General features: G+C 39.9%; 1 protein-coding gene across 1 annotated transcript in view; it reads right to left on the bottom strand.

Moving 5' to 3' along the window:
* Nucleotides 1-15401, bottom strand: part of PSMB7 (proteasome 20S subunit beta 7) — a 55587-nt gene extending 40186 nt beyond the window's left edge. The window contains exons 1-5 of the mRNA XM_081312067.1: nt 15320-15401; nt 14823-14916; nt 13808-13905; nt 12156-12296; nt 8244-8359 (exon numbers count right to left, since the gene is read on the bottom strand). Of these exons, the coding sequence (XP_081168193.1) occupies nt 8244-8359; nt 12156-12296; nt 13808-13905; nt 14823-14916; nt 15320-15381 (511 nt within the window). The 5' untranslated portion in view covers nt 15382-15401. The remainder of the gene's footprint in view (nt 1-8243; nt 8360-12155; nt 12297-13807; nt 13906-14822; nt 14917-15319) is intronic.
* Between the last annotated feature and the right edge of the window lie 800 nt (nt 15402-16201).

The raw sequence follows: 16201 nt of genomic DNA, 5'->3' as shown, positions 1-16201 counted from the left end.
AAAGAGCAGATCTCTGGGTGGGTTTTTGGCTCAGAGGTTGGAGCACTAGCCTAGCATGCATGGGGCACTGGGTTTGATCCTCAGCACCACATAAAGTAAATACATTGTGTCCACCTGTAACTAAAAAATAAACATTTATAGGGAAAAAAAAAAAAAAAAAAAGCAGATCTGAGGCTCCAAGCTCCAGGGCTTCTTATAGAGTTCTAAATTACACCTCCGGTAGCTCCGGAAAAGCCCACTCTGAGCAGTCAGTCACCGCTGTCTGAGCAAAGCTTCCAATGGAATGAGGTTTCCTAAACCGGCTGGGCTCCTCCCTCCCACAGCCCTTGGCAGGTAGACACACTGCAATACCCACAGCAACACATGCTTCCAGGGCCTCTTCAGCAGTCAATTACATGAGGCCCTACTGTGGAATGAAGAATTACCAGCAACACCACAGCTATAAAGTCCACACACATGTCCTCTGAGGAGGCTCTTGTGAAGGTCCATGAACTAAATACAGCTGCTGCTAAATTCACATCTGATCTAAGAAATGGAAATGAAAATGGAAGAAATGTGTCATCATGAGAGTACTAATTTTATCTAACACAGGAGAACTTTCAACATCAAATCATGTGGAGACATCAAAATATCTGCACAAAGGTCTCACTCTAGTGTAAAAATGCAGGGAAAACGGCAAGTCCGAACCCCCTATTGATGTTCCAACTTAATTCTAGGATTCTTTTGGCAAAGCCATGAGACATCTGGTATATTTCCTCTTCTGTCCCGCATCTTTTTAACTGCTCAGGGGCCCTGTAAGCTGGGACTTGGTTTGTGCGTTCTAGTAATTAGGAAATTGTATATCCAGTTTATCTGGAGATAGAATTTTACCTGGATGGCCCTGGCAGTGACCCCAAGTCTTCCCTAATGGTGCATACCAATGTTTATTCCTCAAGTTAGTATTCCTAAATTGTCCAAGGGCCTCATTTCCAGGAATGTCATGCTTGAAATTTTATTCATATTAATTCTCTATGTGGATAAGCAGGCAAAAATAAAAATTTTATATACCTTGCCAATGCTGCTACAAGGAACACTGCCAAACTAATAGCAAAAGATGGTCCCCAAGCTTCTTCTGACACTACTTCAGTTTGCCTAATAAAGAAAAGCTGCCAAGTTCAAAGAATAAGCTAATTAATCTGAGAATTAAAAGAACTCACATTTTGTCTATTAAAAAATATGACTAAAGCCCCTCTCCCTTTCTTAATAACGTCATTCTCTCCCAGCTTTCAACAATCACAATCGATCAACCAAAGTCTCTTGAATTATTCTCTTAAAGAGAAGTGAAAGAAATCCTAGGGTTCCCATTCCCACTTATGCACTCCCTTGCTGCATGAACTTGGCAAGAAATCTCCAGGAGCCTCAGTTTCCTCAAGCAAGGATGAGAGCAGCCACATCTCTATTTGGCAAAGATTAAATCAATGAAGTACCACCCCCCCCCAACAGCTGCCAGTACTACAGCTAAATAAGTGCTGCCATTCTTATGGTCACCCTTCTGTCCACAAAGACGGCTTTAGGACAGGGCCACACCATGATGTGTTCAATGTATCTGTCTCCCAAAGAAACCCTCAGGAAGTCCAGTACTCAGAGAGTGGGCTCCTGGACCCAGCACTCAATGCAGATAGAGCTGCGCCTGCAGGTTGAAGATGAGCAAGACAGGGTGGGCAGCCAGGAATCATGTAAATGAAGGCAGCCCTCAGGCACCTGGCTAGTCGCCAATATGAGCCCATGGTAGATAAAATTTAGATACCCTTGTCTTAGGAATAATTTGTAGCTTCCAGCTCTTCCTGTCAAATCACTCAAAAAGAAAAAAAAGGTTAATTACAAAGTTTTTCAGTTTTGCTTTTATTTCTCATAACAAAAAAACTCTTGGAGGCACAGAATTCAGGAGGGCCCTATTTTATCTGTTCTTCATGAAATTAAATGAATTAAAGCAAAATCCATCAAACTTTGGCAATTCTGGAGTTCTCTATGTCCAGCTGCCCTCAGAAACAAAGGAAGGGGCAGGAAAGAGGAAGAGGAAGGAAATGACAAAATAACACAAAAATCAAAGCCACATTAGGAAGAAAGGCCCAATAAATATGGTTTTTTAACATGCAGAGTACAAAATCTACACATAAAGCAATTGAAAATATGGACAAAATGCCCATTGAGAATTTGGATTAATATTTTTAGTATTCAGAAACAAAACTTACTACTAAATAAAATAAAATCATAGTTGCTATGTTGAACCAGGGCTTGCTTAACAGAGACAAGGGTTCAAATCCCAGCTTTGCCACCTGCAGGCTGAATGATATTGGCTAATTTGCTAAATATCTCGAAGCTTTAGGTTTCTCATCAATAAAACAGCAATAACAGAATCCCTTGCATGGAATTTTAACTGAAAATAATGTGACAGCACCCAGCAGACTTTGGCACAGAGACACTGCATAAATATGTTTCACATTTAAAATAATACTAAGCTTCAACAACGACCAAAAAAGGACATGTCTTGCAAACAATGCTTTGTTCTAGTCTCTTACAGCTAACCTGAGGCCACATAAACAGAAGTCAATTTAAACCAACTCTAGGGGTGCTGTGAACAAACAATGAATAGCAGCTGAATTTCAGATGTTCTTTGGCACAAATAAGTTTAGAGAATGAAAAAATTAATTCACCATCAAATATTCACTGAGTTGCAGGACTCTGGGAGAAAGAGATGGCTAAGTGTTAAAGGAGCAAGAGGGACAAGGGCTAGGTAAAAAAGAGTTTGGCAGAGGCTGGAGTGCTCGAATTGGGACTTGCAACACAAGCCTAAATGACCAGGAGGGAAGGGCTTTGGGGCTAGACTTTGGGTGACAGGGGAGACACTCCAGGCAGCAGTCATTTCTGACAAAAGTCATCTTGGTAGCTATTCAGGGAGGTACAATGGAGGTTTAACAGGAAATGCAACGGGAAAAGGGGTTTTAGGATCAACTGGAAAGAGAAGTGGCCCAGGTGGAGGAGTTACAGCAACACTGCAGCCAAGAGACAGCAGGGGACTGGCACTGAGGAAGAAAACGGAAAATTAATGCCACAAACCCAGGATCCAGCCTAAGAGCTGGCCGGTTTCTGGAAGTCTCTGTAATGACAGGGGCCATCCCTATGGCCTCTGGACCCATCACATCCTCAACATCTCTGGCTACGATGCATCTCCCTGCCCCCAGCTTCCCACATGCCAATGCTCTCTACAGCTATCAGACTGCTCTAAAAGGAAATCTAAACCTACCACTACCTGGCTTGAAAACTCTAGGTGGAAACCTCCAGAAACAAAATCAAACAGCTCAGCCTACAGCACCAGGTCCATGTAAGGCCGTATTCAGTTTTGCTTCTGCTCTACACTCACAGCACAGCTCCTCTTCATCCTTCCCCACTGCTGCTTCTGCTTCCCTCTGTATACTACCCTCCCCCATCTACCTCCAGCAAACCCTGGCCTATCTGTTCCCTGGTCACACAGATCATACAGAGCCTAAAGAGCCTTTCCTTTGGGGGCAGGAGTGGGGCAGTTAATTCCTATTCATCCATCAGATCTTAGCTTAAATGTTATTTCTTCCCATTGTTTCACTTTATCAGAGACAAAAATACCCATTGTTGATAAGGCGGCAACAGAAAGGCATCCTTGTGTTCTCTCAGTGGAAGAGTAAACTAGTTATCTTTTAGGATTTGGCAATAGCTCTCAAAAAAGCATAAAGCACTGTACAGTTTATCATCTGTCACTCTTTGGGACTGCCCAACAGCTGTATCTACTTCCTCTCTGGGGAACTCCATCCACACAAGAATGGGAGGCTGAACTGGACCAATCAGAAGTACCCACCCTTTCCTGTAAGGAGCCCTCTGGCAGCAAGAGGGAAAACAGAAGACACCCCTGCTCTGAGGCCACTGAGATCCAGTACTAGCTGCCCTAACCAGACAAAGCTGATACAGAAGCATGATTTTTTACACTACTCTTAGCCCCAAACCCAGTTATTGCCCTCTCAGCTTTGTTGTGAACCAAGACCTGCTAGCCTTTGAAAAAAAAAAAAATTTCTTCTCCTTAAATCACCGGTGATTCTACTGCTTATAACAGAGAATTCTGACTGGCACATGAACATATCCCAATCTAGAAATTAAACAACTACAAATTTATCTAAATCAAGCATGTACTTGTGCATGAAGGCACTTTGTTGCAAAGCTAAGAAAACCAAAGCATCAAAATATTAATTACTAGAAGAATGGGTCAGTAACCATGGTATAGCCAGAGAGTGATTCTATATGATCACTATTACAGAAATGACATATATCTAAACACACTGCTATAAACCCTTTTCAAAACAAATTAACTGTAAGGGAGAAACTGTGTACTCCATAAGGGACAAATATGCATGCAGATAGATGATAGATCATAGAGAAAGGGTTGTGTGAAGGTGTATCATAAAACATTTCCCAGGAAAAATAAGAACCTTAACATTGATGACTTTGGAGGAACAACATGAAACAAACATTTCTTTGTCCCTCTTGAGTGTTTTGTTATGTTCATAAACTACTTTCATTAGAAAATGTTAAAGTGTCACTTGCTCAGAAAGGACTTACCAAACATCCATCATCCACATATTACTTCCTATTATTCTTTTGTTGTTGTTGTTTTGGTATTGGGGATTGAACCCAGGGGCGCTTAGCCATTGAGCCACATCCCCAGTCCTTTTGTATATTTTATTTAAAGATAGGGTCTTCCTAAGATGCTTTAGGGCCTCACTAAATTGCTGAGGCTGGCTTTGAACTCCTGATCCTCCTGTCTCAGCTTCCTGAGCTACTGGGATTACAGGCATGTGCCACTGTGCCCAGCTTCTTCCTATTATTCGTGACTATCATTCTTCTCTAGGGGAATTATCACTGTGCATTCTTTTAGATTAAGATGTGTTCATCTAATGTCCATCTGCCCACCAGGCTACAGGTGCTGAAGTGGCACTGTGATGACCACCACATTTCCCAGTGCCCAGCACAAATGATGTTAAATAAATACCTGATAAAAGTAAAGGGATTTTTTTTTTTTTTTGGCAGAACTAGAGTTTGGAACCAAGGGTGCTCTACCACTGACCTACATATCCAGCCCTTTTTATTTATTTTTTTATTTGTTTTTTTTTTTTTTTTTTTTTTAGAGAGAGAGAGAGAGAGAGAGAGAGAGAATTTTTTAATATTTACTTTTTAGTTTTTGGTGGACACAACATCTTTATTTTATTTTTATGTGGTGCTGAGGATCGAACCCAGTGCCCCGCGCATGCCAGGCGAGTGCGCTACTGCTTGAGCCACATCCCCAGCCCCCTTTTTACTTTTTAAGACAGGGTTTCATCAAGTTGCCTCAGCCCCCAAAACTCCCTGGGATTATAGGGGTGTGCCACCACGCCCAGCCTTATTCTCCTTTTCAAGACTCAGCTCAAGGGAAGTGAAGCTTTTCCTAAATGACCATAGTTTAGAAGTGACCCTTTCTCCCACAGCCCCACTCACTCTTTGTTCTTTTTATCTACTATCCTAGTTGGCATCTACCACTGTCTCCTATTAGATGATGAATATCTTGCAGGCAAAGGCCCTCCATTTATCGCTGTCTGCTACAGTGCCTTTACACAGAAGGCACTCAATACACAGATGAGTGAATGAACACGCAAGATCTCAAAGAAACAATGTGATTGCATATTAAATCAGACACTGCTGTTGTTTCTTTCTCAATCCAGTTTAGAATTACAAAGCAAACGCTTTCTAAATTTTTTTATAACCTTTATTATTTATTTTTATGTGGAGCTGAGGAGCAAACTCAGTGCCTCACACGTGCTAGGCACGCTAGGCAAACACTCCATTACGGAGCCACAACCCCAGCCCCCAAAAGCAAATTTTTGTTTCTTTTTTGCTCCATTTTTTTTTCTTTGTTTCTGGGGGTACCTGGGGGCAGAGTATGGAGATTGAACCCAGGAAAGCTATTCCCCTAGCCCTTTTTATATTTTTTACATTTTTTTTTTAGTTGTAGGTGGACACAATGCTTTTATTTTTATTTATTTATTTTTATGTGATGCTGAAGATCGAACCCAGTGCCTCACCCTCACTAGGCGAGCACTGTACCACTGAACCACAATCCCAGCCCTATATTTTTTACTTTTGAGAATAGAATGGCTATCACTAAATTTCCCAGGCTAACCTCAAACTTGCAATCCCCCTATCTCAGCCTCCCAGGCTGCTGGAATTATAGGCACCACCATGCCTGGCAGGAGTGTTTCCAAAAGAAAGTATTCCATAAACCCAGAGCTGTACACCATCATTCTGAAGTCAAACCACACTTGGGGAGGTAAAAAAAAAAAAAAAAAAAAAAACACTGCAATGAGAACAAAGCAAAAGGCAGGTCTCAGAGGTAAAATAAGCAGACTCACATCTGTGCAACTACTCACTGTCAACAACTTTTCCTAAATTTAGCTTTGTGTTACAAAAAATTACAGTTCAAAAACAAAAGAAACTAATTCAATTTTCCCATTTTAAAAATGAAACTGCTTTGTACTAATGTTAAATTTCCTGAAATTGATGATTTTATCCAGGTAATGAAAGAGAACTCCTTGAAAGATTTAGAGGTGGGGAGCTATTTACTCTCAAGTGATTCCAAACACAAAAAATAATGGTAATAATGATGATGATGATGATGATGATAAAGACAATGATGATGTTGTGTATGTAAGGTAAAATGTTAACAACTGATGAATCTGGGTAAATGATTCATTATATGCTGTCAACTTTTCTGTGTATGCTATTTTTCTGCCAAGTTTGAAATTTTTCAAATAAAAAATAATGAAACTATTTATTTAATAGAAAAGGTTATTCTATCTTTACCGCCACTTAAAAGTCCTAGATGGGGAGACATAAAAGCAATACTTTAATGGAAATAAAAACTACATTTGAATAAAGCAATTCTAAAATTACTCTAAGTATCTTCATTTTAAAATAATTACAAAGTTCCATCCCTATGGTATCTGAGGGCAAATCATTCTCTCCAACAAACAGGGAACATCTGTTGTAGAAAACCTTGTAAGAAGCTAAATAACACAACGGGAGAGCAAAGTCTCAAATTGGCAATTTCCAATATTCAAGGCAGCAGACTTCTAGCTACAGTCAAGACAACCAGACAACATAAGCGGTTGGAAAAATACCAGCTGCATGACTATTCAAATTTTGGGACTTATACCATCTAACTCAGATATTTAACAAAAACATTAGAGTCTGAAAAGTCCTAATCCTTCTAAGTATAATTTTATCACTGGTTTGTTGTTGTTGTTGTTGTTGTTTTTAATGGGATCATTAAAAGAAAATTCTCTCATCTAGCAGTGCTGAAACACAAACATAAAAAGCTGATCTGAAAAGATTTACTACTATTTATAGGCCAGACACTGGCGCAGATGTTCTATATACAGCTCCTTGTCATGAAAAGCACCTGGTATGTAGGCAATACTGACATTTCACAGCTGAGGGAATCAAGGTTCAAGGTGGAATCAAACACTCATGATTTCTCAGACACTAAATGGTAAAGAGGGACCACAGTCACTCACAGCTTTAAAAAACAGAAAACCACTCTCTGCATATACCAGTCATGCTCAGAAGTGAGGCCTCAACTCTACCTTTCCATCTGCCCAGAGGGCTCTTCCACTCAAATCTCACTTTCATCATGAGACCTACCCCAACCTTCCTATTTAACTCTGCAATCTACCTTCCACCCTCTCACTTGCCCACCACTCCAAAGTACTCTTATGCTGTAGGTATCTTTTAACTTTTTGTTTTCATCTTTGTAAATTTATACAGAGATGTAAGAAATAATACAGAATTCCCAAATACCCTTGACCCAGTTTCCCCAAAATACATTACTACTGTAAAATATCACTGTATAATAAACACAAGGAGGGGAAAAAAGCATTTTTTTCTCCAGTATTTTTGCTTCCTAACATTATAAATGTATTTTATAGTTGCTTACTGTCTGCTTCCTCTAAAAAAAAAAAACTCCTCATAGAAAGGAATTTTTCTAAATTTTGTCTGCATACATCAAGTTTAATCCATAGTAAGCATTCAATAAATATTTATCAAAGCACTGAATTTCACTGCCTCCTTTAATAGGAAACATACCACACTTCAAGAGACCAACCTGGCAATAGGAGAATTCTGAAACATAAATAAAACATCAAACTCACCCATGGTGACATAAGGCAACTTATCAGTTGACCCGTGAGGATAGATGCTGTAGAGATGAGGGCCAGTGACATCTACACCTCCTAAAACTAGGGCTGCACCAATGTAACCTTGATACCTGGTGATGAGAGTATGCATAAGGAAAAAAACATCAGTCTGCATGGCACCACTGTAACTTAATCAAACGCTGCATGAGAAATCAGACAATAAAGTTTTTCTTATATTGTTTCATTAAGGGATTATTACTTTTATGGGAACAAAAAAGAGAAGGGAACTAACATTAGAGGGACATCTATGCGGTATACTGTGTGAAGTACTCCACATACCTCATTTCAGCTCAGCCTCAGCCTCCTTTAAAAGAGGACACTATTATATGAAAAATGTGCTCTATATGTGTAATTAAGAACTGTAATGCATTCCGCTGTTATATATAAATTTTTTTTAAAAAGGACACTATTGCTAGGCTCGTGGCCCACACCTGTAATCCTAGAAACTCAGGAGGCTGACGTGGGAGGATCCCAAGTCTGAGGCCAGCCTTACCAATTTAGTGAGACCCTGTCTCTAAAATATAAAAAAAGAATCTGGGGATGTATTCAGTGGCAAAATATCCCTGGATTCAATCCCAAGTATTACCCCTGCCCCAAAAAGTACTATCATTCCCACTTAAGAGAAAAATCAACCCAGAGACATTAAGTACTTGCTCAGTGTCTTGAGAGTAAGTTTAGCTTACTCCAAAGATCACAAGCACTATCGCCTTCACACCTCTCTGTGATTAGCAGATAAGCCCCCTTCAGAGTTAACAATGAAGAGCTACCCAACTCTTCTAAAAACCAACCTTATCACAGACACAACAGGAAAATGGCTCATGTCAAAAATACCTTGCCTCTGAACTCAAATCACAGATATAAGCTCACATTGAATAAAAGGAAAGCATTTCATCATTTAGAAACATGAATGATAACTCCATGAAAGCCTTTAAACCACTGCTCCTACCATAGGACAAAGCCGTGCCTCTTCAGGAACACAGAGAAATACATTCCCCACCTCATTCCACTTGGTCACATTATCTGTTCCTCTGGACTCTTTACACAGTTGGTTTATTTACCATTTCTATATATTATTTTCCCTGTATTCAGTTCACCTGCCATTAGAGTTGCTATGCTGGATAAACATGCTGAATTTAAACTTCTCTGCTGTTAGCCTTACCTCCTTGAAAATAAAAGTAAAACCCACACACACTGAACTTGCCATATGATATAATCATTGAAACTGATACAAATAAATTAACATAAAGACCAAAAAGTCATAGTTTTAGACAGAAACGGCTACACACCAAAAAGCATTTGGTGAACAGATTAGTCAAGTCCAGTATTTCCCCCATATTTTGATTACCAAACTGTTATTTCAAAAAGAATCTTCCACTTTTAAATAAAAAATTCAATATTAGCAAAGAATCTTAGAGGAAGCCTGAAGAGGGAACATAGGCCAGATGGCAGGGAGCAACTGGTCCACAGGCATCAAAAATTATAATATTGATCCATGGTTCTTAAACACAATTCCACAGACCCCTTTGAAAAACTGACTAAGACTCTGGAACCCTCCCCCAACAAGATCACAGAGGTTTTTTTGTAATTCAAGAGGTTCTAGATCTCTAGAACTCCTCCATGGGTTCAAGGGGGAAAGCTCCTGATTCTAAGCTGTCTACTAACAGGAACAAGATGCACAGTACAGAATTAAGTGAACAGAGTAAGTTACAAAACATCACACACAATGGCATGCCATTCTTGTTAATATGTAAATATGAGAGTATAAGTATAGAATGAAAAAATACATCTCAAAGATTTTCAGCAACCCCCCCCCACCATCATAAGCCTTGCTTCTTTATTCCTTTACCCCTCAAAAGTCAGAGAGCCAGAAACTAGTATCTTTACTTTATTGAGAAAGAAACTGTGTTTAGAAAAGATGGAGTGAACTGCCAAAGTCACATAGCTGGCAGTGATGTAGAAGGGACTTGAACCAAAGTGCTAAAGTAAAATTCTAAGCTTTCTCCCCCTTTCAACACTCTGATTCACTCTATGTACCTCACCAAAAATGAGAACAGGGCATAAAAGACTAAACAACCCTGGATTAAATTTTTACATGTTCCTCTCAAAACTATTTGATAAAATTTAATTTTTACAAAGTGTTATTAACCTAAAAATGATAAAACATTGAAAAAAAATACTTCAGAATTCCTGAAATATTCCAGTAAGAATAATTAAAATACTTGCTAAACTATTTTGCTAAACACATTAAATGACCTTGCAAGGAATCTTGAAATACAATATTTATTTATGGCAACTTTAGAAGTTTGAAATTGTTTAAAATGTAATGAACCACATTAGCCACCAGAGGGAGCTTTTTGTATTTAAAATTAAAATCCACAAATGTCTTTGGCACTCAGTAGGTGTGCTTCAACAAGCTCCACTCACAATACAGCTAAGAATTTAACTGGTTGGCAACAACTCTCCTGGATCATAATGATGATTATATACACAAACGCTCAGCACGGCCAGAGCAGGAATTAGGTAGAATAGGTTTCCTACCCACATGACGCCAAGTCTTAATTTTCTCATCTGTAAAATGGAAACTATACTAATATCCTTGCTGCATATACACTACTGAGAAGCCAGAGCAAGACATGTAGATGAGGACCCTCAAGGCAACAGCCATGTAAGAAACAGAGAGAACTGAGCCAGGGAGGAACTGTGACAGGGCACTCCTACATCTAAGGTGATATTCACCACTCAGTTCCAGAACATCTTTCTGAATTCTTTTCCAAGCCAGAAACTTGTGTATTTTTAATTCAAATTTCCAACTTTATAAATTATTAGCCACTGTTTTTTTTAAATGCCATGTGACCTAAGTGAACTCCTCTAAAGACCATGGCCTATGACCTACTAGTTCATCATCTTTCTATTCATGCTTTCCTTTAATTCTCACAAAAATCTCTAGGAATCATGATGTCCATTCCACATATAAGGAAAAAAAAAAAAAAAGAAGAAGAAGAAGAAGAAAACTACTGAAAGTGAGGCAGGTCCCAAAAGAAGTCAGTATTCCAACTCAAAACTAAATGCCCAGCCTACTTCCGCTATAATAAATAATATAATAAAGAGGCAGTCCTCTCTTACATATAGCAAATGAAAAAATGGACTTAAGATGTGAAAACTGTCAAGACCTACACAAACATAAAGTAATGATGTGATTATTAAAGAAGAAAAAACAAAACTACTCATAGGTTGGCATCAGCATAGGGTGAAGTTCAGGCAACTCACTACATGTCTATAAGCCTCAGTCTGCTCATTTATAAACAGGAGACAGTTAATAGCCCCTCTCTCACAGTTAAAGGATAAAGTGGGAACAGGCATAAAGCACTTTAACACAGAGCCTAAAATGGAATTAAGGGACAGATAAAGAGACAGATAATATCAATATTATCATACTTACTCACTACACTCAACTACAAGTAGTACTATTCACTGCATTGTTATTTAGCCCCTAAAAGAGGGAGAAGAAAAAAATCATCTGTGTGTTGGACGTGGAGAGGTGAGATTTGTAGGACAAACTCAAAAGTTCCCCCAGCTCTCACTTTCCTACCATGAACCATTGCTTTCATCCTGTAATATCCTTTTACTTCAGGAAATTACTCACCTGGATGCCTGTGATTTATTGGGGAGGGGGAATCAGACCCCATAAATTTAAATTCACTATCAAATGCCTTCTGAAATTAAAATGACTTTTTATTTAATAACAATTGACTTCTGAAATAAAATGTGTACTTCGGAATGTTTTTTCTCTAGCTTCCAGGTTTCCCTTGGCTAAGTATCTAACATATGAGAAAAGATGCTAAAGAAATCCCTGTCCTGGAATCTTACCTGAAAAGCATCTGCTTCAGCATCCGATTAGCCGTTACAACTCTGGGAAGGCGGCCAGTAGAGAGGGAGTGGAGCTCCAAATTGGAAGAAATGAGCTGGGTTGTCATGTCTGTGTCTGCTGCTGTCCCAGCACCACAACAACTAAAAAATACCACGAGAAATTTAGCTGACATTCAATTACCAGGAGTCTCAATTAGAAGCCGAGTTCAAGTATACAGAGAGGATTTAAGTCTATCTGCAATGCAATTACTCTAATCAATCTTAAGTAAACCCAAAGATGAGAATACACATCCAATTATATTCAAATATGTTTTCTACAGCCCAGTGAACATTTCAAAATCACTGGTTTCTATGAACCTAACAGAGTGCAAATTTTCGTAATACTACAAATGTATCCAGTGCTACAAAAAAGCAAGGTGTGTTGTAATTCAATATCTGCCAAGTATTTACTACCAGAAACCAGTCATAATACCAAGCACTGGAAACAAAGAAAATGTAATTTAGGCTAAGTGTAGTGGCACACACCTATAACCCCAGAGACTCAGGAGGCTGAAGCGGGAGCTTCAGGAGTATCACAAACTCAAGGCCAGTCTCAGCAACTTAGCAAGGTTCCAAGAAATCTAAAGAGACCCTGACTCAAACTGAAAAATAAAAAGAACTAGGAATTAGCTCAGTGGTGGAGTAACCCTGTGTTCAATTCCCAGTACCTAAAATAGAAAATATAATTTGATTCTTAATTCCCAAACTGAGTGGATGAGACAAACAAAAATTGTAATATACCACATAATAAAGTATAGTAACATAAGTATAACATGCTCTGAGAAACTAGAGGAGAGATTAGTTCTGATCATTAACAAAAGGTTTTCTATGAACTGGATTTGGAAGAATGAAAACATTATACAAGGGGTTTGGAAGATGTATTTGGTATTAAGAGTACTGGCCTGGCAGGTCCAAGGCCCTAGATTTGGTCCATAGGCATACACAGACACACAGACACACAGACACACACACACCCCTCTCTAAGCAGAGAAAAGAGAGCATTTCTAAGCAAAGAGACTGGTATGCAGAGGTGATACAACTTAGAAATAAGGGAAACAGGAATAGGGGTACGAGGGAATAGGGACAATACAAGAGGAACTGGAGCATGGGGTAATGGCAGCCAAAAGAGGCTGAAAGGTAATCAATCTTTTTATGACACTGTACAGAGTCTTAAATGTCATGCTACAATTTTGACTTTATCCTACAAGTAAAGTGAAAATGTGAAAAGTCTTCTGAAAAGTTTTTTTTTTTTTTTTTTTTTAAAGAAAAGGGACAAAATCAGATCTTTGTGTTTTACAAAGTCTGGTAGAGCAGAAGAGTAACAATGACAACTCCAATATTCCAGTTGAGAAAAAAACACAAATGTCAGTCTTAACAGAGGGAGGGATAGAAGAAAATGGATTCAAGATACAGAAGGCAGAACTGGCTACCAAATTAACTTAAGACTAAAGAGAGGACTTGTAAATAACTTAGGTGACAGGTAGGTGGTAATAACCTTTTAAGGAGATAGAAAATACAAGTTGAACAACAGGTTTCGGGGAGAATGATAGTAAGTTCAATTGTATCCCTGACATTTGAAAATTTAAGAGCTACTCAAACTAATCAATACTTACTAAATATTAGGAGATATGAAGTGAATTTTTGAACAGTTCTTGTCAGCAACAACCATCCCTTCAGTAGCTCTTGTATCTGCTCCAAGAACTATCCCATCCTATTTAAAAAAAAAAAAAAAAAAAGTTTTAAACAATTTTACACATATAAGCCACAGTTCTCCTTTCCAGTTAGGGAAAACAATGTTAGTCATATCCTGCTCCCACAATCCCATACCACCAAAAATGCACCAAAAAATACTGTTCTATATGCTCAGGATTAACAAAAGACTGCTTTTTTTAGTTGCCAATGGATTCTTTTCCTTTATTTATTTATTTATATGTGATGCTGAGAATCCAACCCAGGGCCTGACACATGACAGGCAAGCGCTGTACCACTGAGCCACAACTCCTGCCCCACAAAAGGCTTCTTAATAAACATTACAGCTTGAATCCTGAGTAGGTGTTAAGAATTAACACTCCCATTTTCTATTAAGATTCAGTGAATTCCTTACAAATCACAGAGCTAATCTGAGAAAAATCTCCGTTAAGTCCCAGAAATTTTTCCATTAAAATAGGCACCTCTGCCAATTTGTTTTTTAAAAATGTCGCTTTTCATCTGAAACATTATTCATCATCCCTTTTGATCTTTACAACAATTTAAGGCAAGAAGTATCCTTGTCTGATGAATGGAAAAGGTATAGCCACCAGAAGTAACATGAACTGCCCCAAAGTGGAAGCATAATAAAAACGTGAGACCTAACCCCAAATTTTGTGCTCTTCCGTGACACCATCCAGCTTCCTAAAGTAACTTAAGAAAGAGCAGATTATCCTCCAATCAAAATCCTAAGTGAGGAAAGAATACACCTGTAAGCACACAAAACGTCCTGGCAAAAGCAGTCTATTTTTAAAAGACTTTTTCCTGATGCTCTCTATAATATTTGCCCTTCCAGACCCAGCTGAAAGAGACAAAGGAGTCCAAGTGGCCTGGTTCTTGTTATCAGTCCGTCGCCGCGGCTCTTAGCCTGCCCGGGCTTACCTTATAGACCACCCCCGCGATGGTAGTGCCAGTTTTCCGGGCTTTTGGAAGCTGATACCCCTTCTTCGCAAAGTCCGCCTCCAAGATGGCATTCCTGAGAGCACAAGTGAAAACAAGAAAGTTAATGGGAGAGACCACACTAAAGTCCTGGGAACTCGGGAAAAGGAAAACTATAATCTGCTGTCACCCCTATCTGTTCAATAAATCCTCCCACCATCAGCACTATCGCCCCTTTTTTCAGATAAGCGTCTCAGAGAGGACCGACGACTCGCCTAAACTGAGGGAGACAGATACCGTGTCCCGCATCGCTGGGCAAATGAGAGGCCCGACTCGTCCACGAGAGAAACCCACGCTCAGGCCGATTCCCCTGAGTCACGAGCCCCGGGCCCCGTCATCCTCCCTTCGCTCGCACGTTCCCGATGTGGCCGTGGCCCAACTCCGACCCCGGCACCGCACTCCCACTCCCGCCCAGAACGCGACCCGGGGCACGGTCGAACCTGCGGCAGTTCTCAAAAGAGAACCCTCCAACCGGTGGCTCATACACCGACACAGCCGCCATCTTTCCAAGAAAGTATTTCCGGGCCGGAGGCGGGGCAAATAAAAACAGCCGATCACTTCCGGCGCCGCCAGCAACCAGGGCTGAAGGGGAGGGACAACCTGCAAGGCGAGTGGTTGATCTTAGAGTCCTGATTCCTAGAGAGGCTCAGAGATGTTTGTGTATGTACAGCGCCTCGAGTGGCGCGGAGGATAAACACACCCAGAGCAGGGGGAAAAAATGTGGTAAAAGCGCCTGCCACCAGGTTTACACCAGACCTATTTCTACCATTTATGGGGCTCTGAGACGTTGACACCCAAGTTCCACACAGCTCCACCACCTCCTTCCATTGGGCAAGTCCTCTCAGATCTCTGAATCTGTTCTCTCCATTGTCAACCGAACCACACGCCTTCCTCAAAAGCAGGATAGGCTCATGAAAAGATGCCCCACACCATGAGTTACCAAAGAAACGCAAATCAAAATCACAGTGAGACACTGCTTTGCACCCACTAGGACGGAAGGCTGTGCTCAGGAAGAGAAAAGATCACAAGGCTGGAGAGAATGTGGAAAAATTAGAACTCTCGTTTGTGGCTGGCAGGAATGTAAAATGGTGCAACTGTTCCAGAAAAGGATCTGGCCTTGCCCTGAAAGTATTCACCTCTAGGCATACACCCAAGGGAACTGAAGGAGCATGTTCCGGAGAGCTTGCACACGAATATGCACAGCAACGTTATTCATAATAGACAAATAATGAAAAGAACCCAAATATCTATAAAAGTGGATTAACAAAATGTGGCCTATCCATATAGCTGAATATTATTCAGGGATAGAAAGGAATGAAGCA

The sequence above is a fragment of the Spermophilus citellus genome (assembly GCF_964194105.1).
Source record: "Spermophilus citellus genome assembly, chromosome: 2".
NCBI lineage: Eukaryota > Metazoa > Chordata > Mammalia > Rodentia > Sciuridae > Spermophilus > Spermophilus citellus.
The sequence above is the reverse complement of the archived record's forward strand: the minus strand, read 5'-3'. Positions and strand labels throughout refer to the sequence as shown.